Source organism: Misgurnus anguillicaudatus, chromosome 19 (assembly GCF_027580225.2).
Source record: "Misgurnus anguillicaudatus chromosome 19, ASM2758022v2, whole genome shotgun sequence".
Classification (NCBI taxonomy): Eukaryota; Metazoa; Chordata; class Actinopteri; order Cypriniformes; family Cobitidae; genus Misgurnus; species Misgurnus anguillicaudatus.
Genome location: NC_073355.2, coordinates 3,938,735 through 3,959,352, shown reverse-complemented (window position 1 = coordinate 3,959,352; position 20,618 = coordinate 3,938,735). Strand labels below are relative to the sequence as shown.

General features: G+C 41.2%; 1 protein-coding gene across 9 annotated transcripts in view; it reads right to left on the bottom strand.

The window, feature by feature from the left end:
• Positions 1 to 20,331, bottom strand: part of vwa3a (von Willebrand factor A domain containing 3A) — a 64,576-nt gene extending 44,245 nt beyond the window's left edge. For 3 of the 9 annotated variants that reach the window (XM_073856823.1, XM_073856824.1, XM_073856822.1), the window contains exons 1-11: positions 20,053 to 20,330; positions 17,058 to 17,178; positions 16,223 to 16,297; positions 14,912 to 14,966; positions 13,221 to 13,322; positions 13,015 to 13,121; positions 12,281 to 12,406; positions 8,197 to 8,296; positions 8,055 to 8,117; positions 7,577 to 7,708; positions 7,330 to 7,468 (exon numbers count right to left, since the gene is read on the bottom strand). In XM_073856823.1, the coding sequence (XP_073712924.1) occupies positions 7,330 to 7,468; positions 7,577 to 7,708; positions 8,055 to 8,117; positions 8,197 to 8,296; positions 12,281 to 12,406; positions 13,015 to 13,121; positions 13,221 to 13,322; positions 14,912 to 14,966; positions 16,223 to 16,297; positions 17,058 to 17,140 (982 nt within the window). In that variant the 5' untranslated portion in view covers positions 17,141 to 17,178; positions 20,053 to 20,330. Of the gene's footprint in view, positions 1 to 7,329; positions 7,469 to 7,576; positions 7,709 to 8,054; positions 8,118 to 8,196; positions 8,297 to 12,280; positions 12,407 to 13,014; positions 13,122 to 13,220; positions 13,323 to 14,911; positions 14,967 to 16,222; positions 16,298 to 17,057; positions 17,179 to 20,052 lie in introns of all 9 variants that reach the window. The other 6 variants (XM_073856826.1, XM_073856825.1, XM_073856818.1 and 3 more) reach the window with 5 other exon arrangements.
• Positions 20,332 to 20,618: the final 287 nt, after the last annotated feature.

Below are 20,618 nucleotides of genomic sequence, written 5' to 3'. Positions count from 1 at the left end.
ATTCGACAGCAGCTTAGCTTAACCAGGGTCGTTTGAGCTTTGCTGGCGACTGACGTATTCCTGTTGGCAGAGGTTAGTCAGAAACTCTTATTTTGACGTCATTCAACTGGGAAGTAAAGGGCTGTAGTCCAAACCGGCCGTTTGCTGTGGGCTTTGAAAGGTAAATTCTACTAAAGAAAATATATTGCTTGGCATTGAACTTTGAGCTTTTTTGCATGTATTATTTATGCTCTAACAGCAACATTACACACTAACTAAAGTTTGAAGAATGGGATCAGGAAAAACGGGACCTTTAAGCACCATGCACACAACAAAATATCATATGATCAACTATGAGCCACGCAATAACCAATTACACTGTGTCCAATATAAAGGTGCGTTCACACCATACCCCTAATTACAAGATTTTAACATGTAAAAACCGTTCACTTTCACATTGAGCTTGTTATTACAGCTCATAGACTGGGAATCCATCCGAGATTGTATACTTTCCTACTAAACAGTATGTGACAAAAGAAGTGAATGACCGAATCCACAGCCCTCATAAAAGAGTAGGCAAAAAGATTCTGCAATGTGCATTTAATGAACATTTTCTATCCCATGAGGCCATGGGAGAGGATTTGTGAACAGAGATGACAATTGATGCTGGTAGGTCACATGACAATGACAATATGGTAAATGTACCATACTACACACATTTATACTATTATATAGAACATACTTATTATGAACTCATTAAGTATTTACTGATTTAAATAAGTACCTACTCAGAATAGTATGCGATTTCGGATGCAGCCTAGGAGTTTTTACAGTAGGTGACTGCTGATATTATTGTTACCTGATGCACTTTCTGTACTGCGATGTTTAGCAAAAGCATTAAAATGTCATTTAATGTTGTATGTATTTTACAGCTTTCAATAATTCTTTCACATGGTTTCATTTTGCCGTTGTATTACCATTGCTACAGAAACTCATAATTCCCAGTCTGATAGCGTGAACAGCTTCAAATTGAATGTCAACGTGTTATCATCTTGAAATAGTGGTAATTACGATACGGTGTGAAAGCAGGATATCATGTAAAGTCCCATTAGACATTTTTCTTTTTTAAAATCTTTGTTTGTGTTCAGGTGATAAGGGGAAGTTATGTGATCCAGTCTGCAACATTCAAAGTCCTTTATTTGTGATTAACAGTACACTGCAAAAAATTATTTAAAGGTAGGGTAACAGATTTGATCCTGAAACATTTTTAGTTATGCTGGTTAAAAGTCTCCTCACATCCTGATAGCAATCACTGTGTTAAGTTGTTTAAATGTATTTGTAAAAATTTATGTCATCTGTGAAAGGCGTAGGACCAAAAGTTTTCAACCAATCAGATTTCGGTCCGAACGGATGTTTCCTTTTTTGTCCCTCATACGTAAGCGTAATTTGAATGCCCACCGCGCAGCGAGTCCACGCAGACACCGTACGTCATCGGCGCGTTCACGTGCGCTCACCTCCTGTCTGTAAACAGCGAGAATGGCAAACTTTTCTGCTGAATTGACAACCTACACAGGAGGCACAAAATGAAAGACATCTTTTATAACAACAACAGCAAAAACTGCCTGGATCAGCAAAGAGCAAAAACCCAAATGAACATCGGTAACTTACTGCTTTACCACTAGATGCAAACCGCTGCAGGAGGCAAAGGGTCTGAAAGGGTCGTTGCACTGTTTATTTTGGTAAGGTAGGTACGCAATATGTTTGTATTGAGATGGATTCAGATTCTACTTTGATGAAACATTGTGTTGCTTATGAAATTGTGTTCGTTTACGGATTAGCGTAACGATAATTACATCTACACAACCGAACGTATGCTTAAACTAATTCTGATGTAAACCAGTTGTTTATGTTGGTTATTTTGGAAATGTTATTTACTTTGTACTGCAAAGTTCCCTTTCAATACGGTTCACTTCGCATTGCGTCAGTTGCTGGCGTTATGGGGGAAACTTCTGTTTACTCCGCGATTGAAGCCTATTGGTAAACGTCTGTAAAAAATACAGACCAATGACGTTTGAACCCGCGCGCGGGACGCACACGTCCTTATATAAGCGTGGGTCAAGTGTCAAGAGCTCATTCATTTTCTCCTTCAGCGTGAACCTCTCGCTGCTCCAAAGAAGAAGAAGCCTTACCTCGCCGTCGACACAAGCCCTGCAGCGGAGTCCAGGCCTAGCGTCTTCCCCTGCCGTTCCGGCTGAGAACCGAAGATAGCAGAATCCAGGTCTAACTTCTTCCCCTGCCGCTTTCCGGCTGAGAACCGAAGATAGCCTTCGCTTGCCGTGGTACGAGCCCTGTGCAGCGGACACATGCCTGACGAGGTCTCCCCTGCGGCCGCCCGGTAAGATCAATATTTTTAATATAAAGCTATAAGCTAAAAGAGCAGGCGCTGTTGTAATAGCGTCCAGCACAGCGGCTCTGCTATGAATTTCCTCCGAGCGCGTCACCGGTCTGGCACCTACCACGCCGAGACCGTTCTCATATGCTTCGGTTGCCCTATCCATGTTTCGTGCTCCCCCTGCTGTTCCTCTCTGGCTGGGACGATGGCGAGCCATGAGACTAGATGGATGCATACACAAGCACACACGGGCTACCCCCCCTGTGTTCTGTCATGACGCAACCGTTCATGCTTTACACTCACAGAGTCCCTCGCTCCTCTCACAGTCAGTGGCGAGATCTCTGGCACATTCATATGAATCCCCCGAGTGCATCGGGTGATACCGTTCATACGATGCATGGCTGTTCTATCTGTGTTGCATGCTCCCCTCTGCCGTTCCTCTCTGTTGAGATGAACAAGCGGGGAAGCCGTAGAACTAAGATAGGTGCATAGGACAAGCAAACACGGGCGGTTCTGCCCCTGTTCCCTGTCATAGCACAGCCACTCATGGTCTATGCTCGCGGAGTCCCTCGCTCCTTTCCCCGCAGTGGCGAGGTCTCTTAACGGCTTCTTAGAGTTAGCACGCGGTCTTACGGCTCGCTGCCTCTAAATGCAGCTGTCTAGTGTTCAACAATTACAGAGCTTCATGCCCCTCCCCTCCTGGAGCGGCACGATCTCATTCGTCTGCTCGATAGGGCAGACACGCCGCTATTGGAGCACTAAGAACACTTATTATAAGAGCTTATCCGGCCTGAGTCTGTCTCACTCCGGTAGAGCTCACTATTCGTCTATACAGAGCTTCATGCCCCTCCCCTCCTGGAGCGGCGCGATCTCATTCGTCTGCTCGATAAGGCGGACACGCCGCTATTGGAGCGCTAAGAACACTTATTATAAGAGCTTAACTTGCCTGAGTCTGTATCACTTCGGTAGAGCTCACTATTTGTTTATAACATGCTGAGGCCCGAATACCTCCCTTTATTCAGTCCCGTCCTATATCAGTGCGCTGAATATTGGTACATTTCTTATATACCCTGGTTTTTCTGCCCTTTTAATAAACAGCAAAACCGCTGGCCTCACGGCAGACTTCCTCTCTGTGATGGGTCCAGTCTGACATTAAACCACCCAGACATACTGCTCTGCTCTGTGAGCCGCACTGGTCACCGTCACTACTGAGGCTTGTGCACCTGAACGGCCGAGCTCTGGTCTTCGCAGCATAGCTGCGTCGACAGAGAACAAACTGTCTGGGAGAGGAAGGGTTAAGTCGCGCCTCGGCTGGACTGCCCTGAAATGTTTTCTGTGTGCTGTTTATCCAAAAAACATACTGTGTAATACTGTCGGTTATGCGACCTCACTATAGTGGCGAACGGTATTGAATTCCTCTAAAGAGCAATTTCCGTGCTTACTATACTGTGTATTGACACCCCACGGCTGTACGGTGTCTCTAAACACTTTTTGCCTTACCGACAAGCAGTCAGTAATACGCACACACGGCCCGCCGTCCATAATTGTATCGACGCTCGCCAAAAAAAACGGGTTTGACGCTTCTCGCTGAAATTTCCTCGCAGCCGCACACGGTCTTACGGCTATTATTTTCTCTTCCTAGAGAGACGGCAGTCTCAGACTTTCATGGCTCGAAGCGTTTGAATCGCGCCCTCTCTGGACGGCCACTCAAAGGCTTACAGCCAAGCGGTTTATGACGTTTTTCGGCCATATAGCTGGTTTATATCAGTGAATCCGAAGACGCTCACACCTCCGCTCCGCTCCAATACTCTGAGATATTTAGGGTAATATCAACCTCAAGTGAGCTTGCTACCCGCCACAATAAGTTTCGTTTATGACGCTCGGAAAGCGAGCTCAACACCAAAGTGCGCTCACAGTCAGATGCGCTGCATTTCGTTTAAGACGGGCTCACGTACCCCTCTAACGAGCCCCAGAAAGCTGAATATTGTGGCATTCTGTTCATAAGACCACTTCAGTTTGACAAAGCAAGGTCCCGCCCCGAGCTGACAGCTGGGAAGCTTATACTTTAAGTTACACACGGCTGCATGAAGTGCGATCATTACAAGCTCGCCCAGCATCTGCTGTGGGTTGAACATGCCTTACGACGGCAATCAGCCTTCGGCGCATGGAACGCCCGTTTGTCTCATATCAATCACCTTGTACTGTACATACGGTCCATTAAGGTGATGATTTTAGCACTGCAGCACTCTCGATCGTGTTATTGTGATAATGCGGTCGAGCAAACTACGGTGGTTTCATTATTCACCGAGCCAGACTGAGATCTCGCCCCTGTACAAGCTGACGAGTCATCTCCTTTATAAACTCATTGCATCGCTTTATAAGCTATGTTCAATCAGAGTGATACGCATCTCGTGCTTAAACCACCAAGATGCAGACATATTAACCCGTTACGACGGGCGTGTGAAGATTGCATCCGTGGGACACGACCTACGTTACGTGCCTTTTGACGCGTTGGCACGAGCTGCTAGGATCCGTTTTGCAAGGCGTCCTTATGCAAAGTCTGATCTATTTTGTCTAGTGACAGAAAAGTCTAACCCCCCGCGAATTGTGGTGTGGAACACTTTTCTCTCCTCACTACAGAGGCTCGTGCACGGCGGCTCTCTCCCCCTTTGCTATATCTATGAGGCGGTGATAACAGCGAACCACGCTTTTGCGACCGACCATTCACTTCTCATTTCTCAGATGTGGACGAGCAAAAAAGCTCACCTGTATACACGGCTGTGTTATCCTTTGTGACACATACATTGTTGTTCATCTGTGTACGTTCACGGTGCGTTGGGTACCCACCGTTACGTTCATCAATCATATCTGTACACATTCTCACCGCGTTCTGTGCACTGATTTATCTATACGCATTCACGGTGCACTGAAGGATTCACCCTTGTGCGCACAATTTATTATCAGAACATATGACGGCGCGCTCGAGAATCTTGCCGGCTTGTGCACTATAACACTCTGATTCATCTATATGCATTTACGATGTACTCAAGTGTTCACCTGTGCCCGTGCAATTTATAGTCAGTACAGATTTACGGCGCGCTTGGAAAGCTCACCGATCTGTGCACTATAATACTACCTATGTGCATCCCGATGCGCTCGAGGGCTCACCTGGGTTCACACTATTTTGGTATCTGTTTATCCCCCGCTACAAACCGTTCTGCCACATATTATAGTCAGATCGGCCGTTCGTGAGCTTCGCAGATCACTCACTACGTATGCCTGTTGCTAACAGTGGCTATTTAGATGGATCGTTGAAGCCATGATATGATAGCGCGAGTTTGGCTTCATCATGGACTTGGTCTACAGGGGTATCTATATTTGATATCTGCTACGCGGCCGGCTGGTCTTCGCTGTCTACGTTTGTCAGATTGTACAGCTTAGACATCCCTGCCCTACGAGCGCAGGTTCTCTCGGCTTAATCATGCACGCTCATGCGTTTTATGTGTACACCACGGTGCGCTCAGCGAGCTCACTAACGTGACTCTGAATTTACTTATCTCGCACACCCGCGGCGCGCTCGGTTATCTTGCCGTCTTGTGCTATGTTATGTGCTCCCGGGGCGTCTAAAACCCCACCGTATGCGTGTTAACATTTTATATGGTCCTTACACTTTTGCTTTAAAGCTGTGAATATGCCGGATATAGGGCCACACGCAGTGTCTTTCCGGTAAGGCACTTCAGTACGTTGTGTATGCACGGCGTGATGGGATTACGTTCCCCCATAGCGTCAGCAACTGACGCAATGCGAAGTGAAACGTATTGAAAGGGAACGCTTAGGTTACTCACGTAACCCCGGTTCCCTGAAATAACGGGAACGAGCATCGCGTAGCTGGCCGTGCCACAAACGTCTATGCAGCGAGTGTTATTCGGCTGCACGCTTCAGTCGAATAATAATGAGCTCTTGACGCTTGACCCGCGCTTATATAAGGACGTGTGCATTCCGTGCGCGGGTTCAAACGTCATCGGTCTGTATTTTTTACAGACGCTTACCAATAGGCTTCAATCGCGGAGTAAACAGGAGTTTCCCACATAGCGTCAGCAACTGACGCAATGCTCGTTCCCGTTATTTCAGGGAACCGGGGTTACATGAGTAACCTAAGCGTTTTCTCACTGGTGAATGAGACATGAGATGTGACCGTGTGATCTGTGCGTGTTCATGTGTTTTGAAAGAGGCGTGACTTTGGATGGCGATTTGACCTGAGGGTGGGGTCGTGATTTCATTGCTAGGCGGCTACCGTTAGCATTTTTCAAAATGTGTTACCCTACCTTTAAGGAAATATTTTTAGTATTTTTGTCTTGTTTTCAGTAAAAATATCTAAAAATTCTTAAATTAAGATGCTTTTTCTTGATGGGGAAAACAACCCAAGAAAATAAGTCTAAGATATTTGTACTGAAAACAAGACAAAAATACTACGAATTTTTTTCTTGAAAATCATTTTTTGCAGTGTACATTCACACGGGACAGAAGCATTAACGCTTGACGGAACGCTTGTCTGAAGCATGGCCAACAGCCAATCACAGTGGCCGCTACACATGCTCCGGTCTTTCATAAACTTAATTGGCTGGCTATGCCTAGGTTATTTTTCCTTAAGCGATCTGATTGGCTGATGCACACGTTGCTTGAAAGTTCAGAGATGTTCAACTTCTGCCACGAGCAACGGCAGTGATGCGGCGCCACCGTATACACAAATCAGTTCAGCAACGCTTGACGTCACCCCTTAAAAGTGAATGGGAAGCATTAACGCTTACGCCACGTGTGAACGTACCGTGACTGTTTTCAAAAAATCATTCTACGTACTGTAAAGAACATTCTGTGAAAATATAATCTTGATGTTTTTTTTGAAGACCTTGCAGATCTTACAGACTGAAAAAGCAATGCATGGCATACTGGTCTGTTACCCTTCAGTCCGTGGGTCTTTAGCCATTCGCTAGAGCTGATGGGTACCGGGCCTGTGGGTTGGATACACAGTGGGTCACTGACAGAACATGATGCGGGAGTGGAGTCAGAAAGATTGAGATGGTTTAAACCCATAGAAATCTGTCAAGACAAATATAAAGGGCCAATTAGTTAGGAAAGTTTTCAGCCCTTACAATGCTATCACAATCTTATTCCATCACTACTTATAATATATGCTTATAGTATCACCTCTGACTGAACAGTGACGGGTATGCCTTCAAGTTGACCAAGACGAATGCTCTGAATTTGGTTAAGTATGTCTCGAGCTGCTTTAATCTCTGTCCAGAGCAGCTCCATATCTGTACTGCTATCTACTACACCCTTGTGCACAAATATACACACAAAATTAAGCTACAGGAGAAACAGTGGCACCAAAAAAATCTGCTAAATCTGAGCTTTTTTACAACTAGCCTGAATTATTCAACCAACTGGTTAAAAGAAGTCAGTTCTCCTAGTAACCCCATTAACATGAATCACATTAACAATCCAATAAGGTTTACTAACCATGTAAGCTGTCAGCTACTGAATGCACATACAGTAAATGTAATGGCAATCATAAATTCTAGGGCTACTAAATGTGAGATCTATGTAATACCAATTTAAGAGAGATATTTCTGAAAAATGTTAATGTGATCCCATTCATTCAGGTCTGTTTTTAACAGATTACCAGAGCAGCAGAAAACACGTGATATTTCCCTCCGGTAACTGCTGCCATTTGCTTCACCGTCTCCTGTGTGAGGAAATGTCAATCAGTGACACTGAGGATAAATTATCCTTTGAATATTAAATAAAGAACAGTTTACACTCACAATGGCAGCTGGACTGCTGCAGTTGTAGGCGACTGTGTGAACAGAAGGCATTTTGGTTTGCACTAAATAATCACATATCACGTCTACCATCTGATCAGGGCTGCAAATAAAATATAGGAAATCAGGAAAATAATTTTGCCTTACAAAAACATATATATATATTGATGTGTAATTGAATTATTTTCTCTATCTCAACTATTCTACTCTTTACTGTTCATGTCTAGAGTCTCAGAAATTATTATCAGAAAGACCTACAAGACAACAAGCAGCCAGGCTTCAAATGCAATCACTCCACTGAGACGGCACTTCTATCATTCACGGAAGCACTACTTCTGCTAAGGCAGAATCCTACTCCTCAACCCTGATTCTGCTAGACTTGTCGGCCACCTACGTCAACCATAAGATCCTACTAGCCACCCTAGGGATCACAGGTACTCCTCTCCGATGGTTCAAATCCTACCTCTCTGACAGATCTTTCAGGGTGTCATCCACAGCTCACCAGACAGCCACTGGGGTCCCTCAGGGATCAGTGCTTGGACCACTCCTTTTCTCCATCTAAACAACATCCTTAGGACAAATCATACAGGTGCATGGCTTTTCCTACCACTGTTATGCTGATGACACCCAGATCTTCTTATTTCACTCAGATGATTCCACTGTAGCAGCGTGGATTACAGCCTGTTTAGAGGACATCTCAGCTTAGATAAAGAAACACCACCTCCAGGTGGACCCAGCTAAGACAGAGCTGCTTGTATATTCTGCACAACCTAAGGTACAGCATAACCTCTCTATTAACTTGGCAACACAACCATTACACCATCCCAAACTATCAGAGACCTCTATGTAATCTTTGATGACCAGCTGTTTTTTACTGATCACATTGCAATTTGCCTTATACAACATCAGGAAGATACAATCATTATTTACTGAGCATGCTGCACAACTCCTGATCCAGGCCCTTGTAATCTGTAGGCTGGACTACTATAATGCTCTCTTTTTTAGGCTGGACTACTATAAAGCTCTTTCTGTGCGGGCAATCAAACCACTCCAATTGGTTTAGAACACATGAGCTCGGCTCATCTTCCAGGATCCCAAACAAACTCATGTTCTTCATTTCTCTCCACTGGCTTACGATTGAAGCCTATCAGGAATGTCACTAGTTCTCACTTACAGAACTTTCACCGGCACTGTGCTGGCATACTTTTACACCTTTCTACATTCTTACACCCCATCCAAAACCTTGTGTTCAGCAAATGAGCAGCGCCTTGTGATACCTTCACAAAAGTGCACTAAATTACTTTCCGGCTCATTCTCCTTTACTACTTCTCTGCTGGTGGAATGATCTTCCAAATGCGATCAGGTCAGCCACATCTCTTGCAACAATTAAAGAACAATTAAAAACACATATTTTCTGTGGATACTTGACCAGCAGATGATAACTGCTCTTCTATTTTCTGTTATTAAAAAAAACTTCTCTGTTTCAACAGGTATTGTTTCAGAATTGTGTAGAACTAGTAACTTGGCACTTTTTGTATCGTTCCCTCCATATGACAAGTTGCTTCATTGTTTCATAATCTTTGTCACTTTGGATAAAAGTGTCTGCTAAATGTCAATTGTAATCCCTGAAATCCCAAAAATAACAAGTAATTACTTCTATATGTTCTTACAAAATGTTTTAAAATGTAATAACGTGCAGCTAAAAACCATGTACTGTAAAATGGGATGTCAAACAAACAGAATTATGTGCATAACTCTCTTTCAGTGTTCCGAATTTATGTATCCTTCCATATTCGTTTTCAAATAAAACCAAATAGTTTTTTATTTTTCCATTTCCCACAAAAAATAGAAAAAATGTAAACATTTTTAAAAACACTTAATATTCATTTTATAAAGAAAATCTTTAAAATGAAAAAGAACAGTTATTAGTATTTTCTACTAATAATCCAGAACCACACATTCTCCCACTTCTTCTTGATTAAAGGGAATCGCACACCGGCCGCGCAGCTCAGCGCCGCGCAGCGCCGCGCCGTTCTAAAAAAATGTAACACATTGTTTTCTATGAGTGTACGCACCCCGGCGCCGACAGGTGGCGCCTGTCCGCGCCGCCCAGCTGTGAAGGGGATCGCACACCGGCCGCGTCGCGTCGCACCTAGGAGAACTCGGAGGTATTGTAAACCGGAAGTGCACATTAAATAGCGCAAGCTTCGTCAGATTGCGTCTACTTCAAAATGTAAAATATACGTTAGCGGCCAATGTTAATCATTAATGATGTTGGAGAAAATATGATGTTATTTAATGTTAAACTATGTGAGTGGCGCTCTGTGGCACGAAAGGGATTTGAACAACTTCCTGAGTCACAGCTGGGTCACAGCGCCTGTCCGCGCCGGTGTGCGTACACTCATAGAAAACAATGTGTTCGATTTTTTTAGAACGGCGCGGCGCTGAGCTGCGCGGCCGGTGTGCGATCCCCTTTAGGGAAATTAATCAGCAGAAAACAAAAACAGAAATTTGACCACAATTATTTGACCATTAATCTTATGGCATTTCATGTTTTTTACAATGGTGTATGACCAAATTTGTATGTTTTTGTTATATTTCCTTACACCTCTGTGACGTTGGGATGGGGTTTAGGTGTGGAGTATCATTATTTTTTTTCTAATAATTGTAAAGTTTTGTACAATTTATTTCAGACAAATTCATACAAATAAGCTAAATTCACAAATTCTTGCAAGGATGACGCAGACAGAGCGGGATCCATTTGCGGATGTTTATTAAAACAAGCCAATCTAGCAAACAAATCCAAATCGTAAGGCGAGAGGGTAAACAGAGACAGGCAGGCAGGTCAATAACAGTAAGCAGTCCAATCCAGACAAACAGGTTCAAAGGTTAATCCAAATACAGCAAACAGGTAAACAGGCAATGGTCATAAACAGGCAGACAAAGATACTTTCAGAATAAACGCTCGATACGCAGGTAAACTGGCAATACTTTGCATTAGGGCTGAGTCAGATTTTAGCTTAAATAGGAACAAACAGGAAATGATCAGAGAAGGAGAGGGCGGCGCCCTGTCAGAACTCCGGAGACTCCGGAGGGCTCCCTCTGGCGGCGTGGTGGTATGGCGTTACAATTCTCATGAAAGCAGGTTGGACTACACAACCGCAAAATCAAACCATGTTTTAGGTTATAGCTGACAATAGCCTTAGTAAATAACTTTAACATAATTTTGAAAATGGCGAATCGACCTCAATGTCATAGTACATGATGAACAAATATGTAATTTCAACAAGAAATAAAGGAAGATTTTGCGCTGAACATGGCATTAGACTAAGTTCTATCTCCGACACATCTCCGATTTGGTAGAGATTGCAAAAGCAGTTGGGGGACATTATAAAACACTTAACATGAACATAGCTTAATGCTTAACACAAGACAGTTAAACCCTTAGTATACACTTTATTAAGAAAGCATACTAGGTAATTGCAAGCAAATGATATACAGGATATAAACGTAACGTGTTAAATTACTCATTAAGTGTGTTCCCCAAAGTAAATCATTTTAAAGACAACGCATAATGTAGCTAAATGTATTAAGACAATGATATTAATAGATTAAATAATACCTTATTAATAAAATACAGCTAAAAACTATATGTGCTTTGTTCTTTGGTAGGGCCATCTGCTTGATCACTGAGACCTTTTTGGGATCTGGCTTGATTCCTTGTAACGTATGATAAAATCCTAATTAAATAAGAACACCAGCATCTAAATCTAAAGGTCTGTGTATTCAGCATCAGCAGAAAATAACTAACCATAAGTACTTTTTTTCCGTTTTAAAGCATATATCATCAGTCTTAAAGGTTTTCTAAATTGCTGCTAAAAATCAGTTTCTTTGTGAAGAAAATGAATGGCATTTTGGACGCCTACTGATGTCTTTCTATTAGGCTAGGAAAAAATAGGTTTCAGCCATTTTTAAACTGTCTCATCAGACACGACCAACTATAGTACTCAAACTATTTAAAGGATTGCTGCTGCAGGGTCGAGTTAAGTTAAGAAATAATGGTTCATTAACTGAGACAAACTCTTACCATGAGCCCAGGATAACGAGAAGTGTGTCCAGCTCGGAGTGGATCAGTACCCTTTGCAAAGCCTGCAGGAGATCACAGCCCCCACCTGCCCGCAGCTGCATAACCCACACACGACTCTCTCTGTGCCTAAAATAGCATAATATACGTAACATGCAGTACTGAGGTAATTAACTGATTTACTGATAAACCAAAGTAGAAGTACACTTGATCTATATTATTGGTTTTGAATAAAACATATCTATATTTGACATTTTTCTCAACCATTTTGATGATCCCTGCAAGCAATTTTGCGTTGAAAAGACGTGTAATAGCAGTCTTAACACAACCAAGACATCTAGGCTTAAACAACGCAAATTTTGGCCTGTTTGGCCTGAAGCATTTTGCTGCTTGTTATTTCAAACAGCCTGCACTACGGGAGTGACTTTGACGCAGTATAATGTTGTCTCTAGGTACTTAAATCTATTCAGATTTCTTCTCCCCTCTCCCTAGTGGTTGATTGGCAACTAATACAAGGCCAAACTAGCCTGACTTGTACCCACTCATCCCAAAATTACAAACCTAAAGCAATAAGACCAATAAAACACACAACCTCCTAACGTAATTAAGAAATGCATCTATATGATCACGAAAATAATATTAAAAATAAATATTTCAAAAATAGCTTGTTGGTATAAACAGTAGGGAGCAATAGAGAGGTACAGTACAGTATATTCCCTGAGCTGAACATCACTCACCTCAGTGGGCAGGTATATACGGGTCTGTCCCAAAGGCTGCTGACATCTGTGCTATAGGACAGTAGATACAGTTGTTCCTTTAAGTGTAGCTGCTCCTCAATAAGCATCTGTTATAAAGTAACAGGAGTAAAGAAAAGAAAATCACCATAAGTGTCATTATAATAATTAGCACATCAAAGGAAGGACATTAAAGCAATTAATCCTACTAATAGATGTTGCTGTAGCTCTGGTAGTCTCTCCTCAGAACAGTTAAAATTAGATGTGTCAACAAGGACTCCAAGTCTGGATCCATTTACCACCCCAAACACCTATCAGATGAAATCAACCCAGCACAAGATACCGGTAAGAACCATTATAACAATCATTTTCTAAATGATGTTAAATGCTAATTAATGACATAATTAACCATGTTAGATAACCTGCCCACAAATAAATATTTGTTTTAACTGATAAATAGGAGTATTTCAACATCCACCGTAATTTCATTAATGATATCACAAGCTGGCTTTAATATAATAGTTAGAAGCTTTCTTAAAGGTAGGGTAACAGATTTGATCCTGAAACATTTTTAGTTATGCTGGTTAAAAGTCTCCTCACATCCTGATAGCAATCACTGTGTTAAGTTGTTTAAATGTATTTGTAGAAATTTATGTCATCTGTGAAAGGCGTAGGACCAAAAAATGTTAAACCAATCATAGATTTCGGTCCGAACGGACGTTTCCTTTTTTGTCCCTCATACGCAAGCGTAATTTGAATGCGCAGCGAGTGCACGCAGACACCATACGTCATCGGCGCGTTCACGTCTGCTCACCTCCTGCCTGTAAACAGCGAGAATGGCAAACTTTTCTGCTGAATTGACAACCTACACAGGAGACACAAAACGAAAGCCATCTTTTATAACAACAACAGCTAAAACTGCCTGGATCAGCAAAGAGCAAAAACCCAAATGAACATGGGTAACTTTACTGCTTTACCACGAGATGCAACCAGCTGCAGGAGGCAAAGGGTCTGAAAGGGTCGTTGCACTGTTTATTTTGGTAAGGTAGGTACGCGATATGTTTGTATTGAGATGGATTCAGATTCTACTTTGATGAAACATTATGTTGCTTATGAAATTGTGTTTGTTTACATATTAGCGTAACGATATAGTTACTACGTCTACACAACCGAAACTGTGCCTAAACTAATTCTGATGTAAACACGTTGTTTATGATGGTTATTTTGGAAATGTTATTCACTTTGTAATGCAAAGTTTTCTCACTGATGAATGAGACATGAGATGTGACCGTCTGATCTGTGCGTGTTCATGTGTTTTGAAAGAGGCGTGACTTTGGATTGCGATTTGACTGGAGGGTGGGGTCGTTATTTCATTGCTATGCGGCTACCGTTAGCATTTTTCTAAATGTGTTACCCTACCTTTAAAGGCGGAGTCCACGATGTTTGAAAGCCAATGTTGATATTTGAAATCACCTAAACAAACACACCCCTACCCCAATAGAATCTGGAGCTTCTGTTGATAGACCCGCCCCACACATACGCAACCCGGCAAGGATGACGGTTAGTAGACACGCTCCTTACTGCTGATTGGCTATAAGTGTGTTATGGTAGTCGGCCCATCTCCTTTTCCAAAGCGTTTTCCAAACATCGTGGACTCCGCCTTTAATGCATAACTGTGTACATGGTGATCATTACAGTTCCAATGGTCTGCATTAAGTACAAGGACACAATAGCACAACGGGGACCTGACATTTTTAGTTTCTAGATGTAAATGGCCAGTGCAAAGAAGATTTTTCCAGCACAGGTTTGCTTTTAATTTCAGTAAAAAAAAGTCCTGTCACAAGAAGAATAGGAACCCTGGAAATAAAAAAAGTAAAGATATCAGAGAGATCAAGTTTACCTTTTTGCTTCCTTGAGTGAGACACTTTATTTGATCATGGTACATCTCAATGGCTCTGCAGAGAGCAGATCAACACATGCATTACGTTAATTTAATTGCACTAGGACATGCACTGCATTCGCTAAGAATGATTAAGGCTGCGTCCAAATAACCACACTTGCAGTCTTTGGACTTGACCACTTGACTACTTACATGATGTATTTTCTGTATTTTGCCCAAGTGTTCTAGTGGGCATGAAGATCCCAAGCGTGTATGCAAAAATTATTTACCCGATGGGACAAGTGTAAAACTGTCAATCCAGGTAGTGCCAGCAATTTTCACCAAACCGTATACATTTTTTTTATTTAGGCTACTTAAAAATATATATTTTAAGCTTTTATTTAAATAAAATGAACACAGTAACTGTCACGGTTGTGGTACAGACGAAGGAGGACGAGGAAGGTAGTTTTAACTGCATTCACTTTAATAATAACACAATAAACAGACGAAAGACTAAGAATCCACTTCCGCATCAGTAAATACTTCACATAGGTTAGCACACAGTATATAACAAGTAGATCTGACCAGGAACTGAAGACAGGCAGGGCATTTATACCAAACACAGGTAATTAATTCAAACAAGGAGTGAAATAGAATAATTAACAAGACAATGACTAAATGAACATGAGGATAAACATAATAAAAACATACTAAAAATACTAACAAACCAAGATGATGATATTGTGACAGAAACAAATGAATAAATAACTGAACATTTAAAGATTATTATCTACTTACCTGATACTTTCAGAAGCAAAATTCTTTGCACCTGTAAAAACTCTTCATTTTGTGCATGCAGCTTTATTAAAGTTTATTGTTTATTCAGTAGTCCTTGAATAAACGACATCATTAATTTTGTTTCTAATTATGTGATAAAAGCAGTTGCAAATATTTTACAAAATACATGCTGGCAACAATAAAATGTGCAACACTTTTCATTTAATTACCAACATAATATGTAATAAACAGTAAATTATGTAGTAAATTAACTTACAATTAAAAGTTTCAGCGAAATCTTGCGAGGTTTGGGCAAAGCTCTTACGATTTACATCCAGAACATGGTGCATGATGGGATACGCTTAGCCTTAAGAAACGCTCTGAAGCGGTTTTCGAGACGGTGGGTTTAGTGTGTGTTAAGGGCACTGTACTTTGCCAGTTTGAATACATGGGACAGTCTTGCGCACTCAAGTGGCCAAGACCACAAGTGTGGGTATTTAGACGCAGCCAAACCATCGTCATGGCTCCTGTAAAAGTAGAAGTGATGATCCTTACGTGTAAAGCTGCTCTTCAAAGTCAGCGAGTGGCACGGTGCTGATGTGTATGTGATGTCCATCTGCATTCTCAGGCCTGCCAAAAGCACGTTTACACAGAAGACACATGGGTCATCCCAAAAGCACTGTTTTATTGTGACATTATTTTCATGACATTTACCATAATTGCTTTTATGTGTAAAGGGGAGTGATTTTTTTCCTAAAATTGTCATGAAAATTAGGCTATTTAAATAAGTTTAAAAAAGATATTTCTAACTGAACAATTCATTTGCATCAGCACCAAAAATGGTTTGGGAAGTCTGTGTGGTATTTTCATAAGTCAAACACATGGGTAAATTTAACAGTCCACCTCATCAACCCTAAACTGCCATCATCCAAATCAACCTAATACCAACGCGCATCTATAACTGCACTATGTATTAAGTGCACTTTGTCCTTGTGTACACCTACTGGAAAATGTATGTGTATATTCTGTTCTCTGCTGTGTATTTTGTGTGTATATTGTGTATATCTTCTCTGTATTGTGTACATACTGTGTATAATATAAATTGTAATTTGTACAGTTTGTCCTATTGTATTCTGCACTCTCTGAGGCACGCACTGAAGAATTTCACTAACCACTGAACATGTGCTGTTGGTGATGTGACAATAAAGTGAATTGAATTGTAAAAAGAGATGTTCAGATGTTTAGATGAAAGGAGAGCTGTTTCTTTCATTCAAATTTTGGAGAAAAACTTGTACAGTAATTACAATTCTACAAGATGGTTTTAACTTTACACATACAGCAAATGAAACCTCAACAATAAAAAACAGCCTGAACAGATATTGTGTCTTACATATGTTTAGTATTGCAGAGTGAGATGAGATGTGAGAAAGTAAGTCCAAAGCTCTCCAGACTGTGTGACTCCAACCACTCCATTGAGCTCTGAAATCCAGCAGTGTACTTCTGCACCTTCTGAATATTAACAGTGACATGAAAGTCTGCTTAAGGCATATTAACAACATTTAGTCAAAGATGATGTCATAAAGCAATAATATATAGGTTTGTGTTTAAGTAACATGATCTTTACACTCGCCTAAACGATTATTAGGAACACCTGTTCAATTTCTCATTAATGCAAGTATCTAATCAACCAATCATATGGCAGTTGCTTCAGTGCATTAGGGGTGTAATCCTGGTCAAGACAATCTCCTGAACTCCAAACTGAATGTCAGAATGGGAAAGAAAGGTGATTTAAGCAATTTTGAGCGTGGCATGGTTGTTGGTGCCAGAAATGGAGTATTTCACAATCTGCTCAGTTACTGGGATTTTCATGCACAACCATTTCTAGGGTTTACAAAGAATGGTGTGAAAAGGGAAAAACATCCAGTATGTGGCAGTCCTGTAGGGGAAAATGCCTTGTTGATGCTAGATGTCAGACAAGAATGGGCCGACTGATTCAAGCTGATAGAAGAGCAACTTTGACTGAAATAACCACTCGTTACTACCGAGGTATGCAACAAAGCATTTGTGAAGCCACAACACGCACAAACTTGAGGCAGATGGGCTACAACAGCAGAAGACCCCTTATCTCCACTACAAATAGGAAAAAGAGGTTACAATTTGCACGAGCTCACCAAAATTGGACAGTTGAAAACTGGAAAAATGTTGCCTGGTCTGATAAGCCTCAATTTATGTTGAGACATTTAGATGGTAGAGTTAGAATTTGGCGTAAACAGAATGAGAATATGGATCCATCATGCCTTGTTACCACTGTGCAGGCTGGTGGTGGTGGTGTAATGGTGTGGGGGATGTTTTCTTGGCACACTTTAGGCCCCTTCGTTTAAATGCCACAACCTACCTTAGCATTGTTTCTGACCATGTCCATCTTTTGTGACCACCATGTACCCATCCTCTGATGGCTACTTCCAGCAGGATAATGCACTATGTCACAAAGCTCGAATCATTTCAAATTGGTTTCTTGAACATAACAATGAGTTCACTGTACTAAAATGACCCCCACAGTCACCAGATCTCAACCCATTAAAGCATCTTTGGGATGTGGTGAAACGGGAGCTTCGTGCCCTGGATGTGCATCCCATAAATCTCCATCAACTGCAAGATGCTATCATATCAATATGGGCCAACATTTCTAAAGAATGCTTTTAGCACCTTGTTGAATCAATGAGTATGTTTACATGCACAGAATAGGCGGATAACTATCAAAAATCAGCTTATTATTAAAAAACTGTTTTCATGCGTTAACATGCAAATTAATAAACCGGCTATGCAGACAACTGCATTTACATGGGACTTGGAGATTTGTCAGGTTTCTCGCAGGTAGTGACGTCATCGCCTATAGTACATAATAGTCTATCAAAAAGCCGAAGGCATATCTGTCTTAAGCTATACTGTTGTACTGTATCTCTTTTCGTGTCTCCAGAATCTGTAAATATAACATCAGTTTTTATTTTCGCAGATTCTCTGCCAACTGCTTATGTAGAGCAGAGACTATTATGCGTTACTTTGCACGCACTTCCGCGTCTGACATTTATCTTTCATACGCGGAGACATGCGCACATGGACAAAACTGTGAGAAAGCCGGTTAAGGTGTTTACATGCCACGCAAAATCAGGGTAATGAGCTAAAAACTACCTGTGCCGATCGCTTTTTGCATACGCCGTTTATGGGCTTTCCTCGATTAAAGAAAACTGTTTTATGTGTTTACATGACCCCACGTGTTATCAGTTTATTAAGCATAATCGGTGTAAGACTGTGCATGTAAACGCACTCATTGCCATCTAGAATTAAGGCAGTTCTAAAGGCAAAAGGGGGTCAAACACAGTATTAGTATGGTGTTCCTAATAATCCTTTAGGTGAGTGTATATTTTGTTTCATTCAGTCAACTACCCAACATTTCTGCAAAATTCCTAATAAAATTAATGTTTTTATTTGCATTTAGTAAAAATTGAAATAGGGGAAAAAAATTGAATTTGCGCCCCTAGGAAGAGAAGTCAACAGCCGCCACTGCTCTTGAGATTTGCTTTTGTTGGAATTCAAACAACACAGGACTAAATTTGCACACATGAAATTATGATTTTTTTTTTCAGAGGCTGTATATAAATATTGTTTATATATGCTGTATATACATTGTTTGTGTGTAGCCTATTATTGTATAAAGTGCACAGATGGTAAAACACAAAATGCAGGTACAGAATGCCGTTACAATTGTGTTTTCAGTTTGATTGCCTCTGGAGACCAACAGGCCAATATGCATGTCTCTGGAAGAGGAGACATCATAAAGACAGTTTTCTGGTCTATTAAAGAAAGAAAGAAAGAAAGAAAGAAAGAAAGGGAGGGAGAGAGAGAGAAAGAACGGAGCTAAGGGAAAGTAACACTGTAAACAGCTGAAAGCAAAAACCAAAGCTAAATCTGTACTGTAAATTTAATCCACTTTAGCTCCATGCTGAGATCATTACAGATTTCTTGAGAGAAACTAATGAGATTTAGTGTCCTGGGATGAACATTTATGGACTATTTGAGATCTTCAACTTACTCTTTGACTACAAATGTTGCAAAATAAAGTACAGATCCCTTTACAAAGATACGACTGTAAAATCATCATGTTAATACTACTATAATTATATTAGAATTAGAAAATCGTGAATATGCAATCGCCTTTAAACGGTGGAGGAGTTTCTTTCGGCCTTTTTGTGTGAAAGCCTATAGGCTAACAAATGAACATAGTTTTACTCTCGTATAGTTGTAACTATAGAGAATAGAATAATAACTGCAGTAAATATGGCATTTTGTTGCTGTTAGTATGTGAACGAACGGTTATTAATGTTTACTCACGAGATCCGAGCGCTTTGCCCAAGAGTGCGTTTATCCTCGCGCAGTCAGTAAACGTCCTTGTTGGGTTCAACCTCGCCGGTGACAACGCGTCTCCGTGGCAACCGACTGAGCTCTGCAACACGATAGACCTGTGCTGCGTCCCAGTAACATACTTTGCCTTAAAAGGGTGTATGCTACTGTTTTCGTGACAATATATATTTTTATATATACTTAATGCATAGAGTAGCCTACTGCGCAGACAGATCAAGCAATGACATCAGCGTATTGCGAGATCAGCGCGAGACACGCGCACACACACACACACACACACACACACACACACACACACACACACACACACACACACACACACACACACACACACACACACGCATAGGCCTACTGCAGAAGCATCAAACTGATATTACATAGTCTCTGCTTTTATGTGTAAACAAGTAATGCACCAGGACACAGTTCATTACTTAACACTTGTGAGACGATAGTCTCAATATGTATGAGAAAAAGTGGTGGATGAGGGAGAAGAGTATAAAGATGATGTGAGTGGGAAGAGTATGAGGACGAT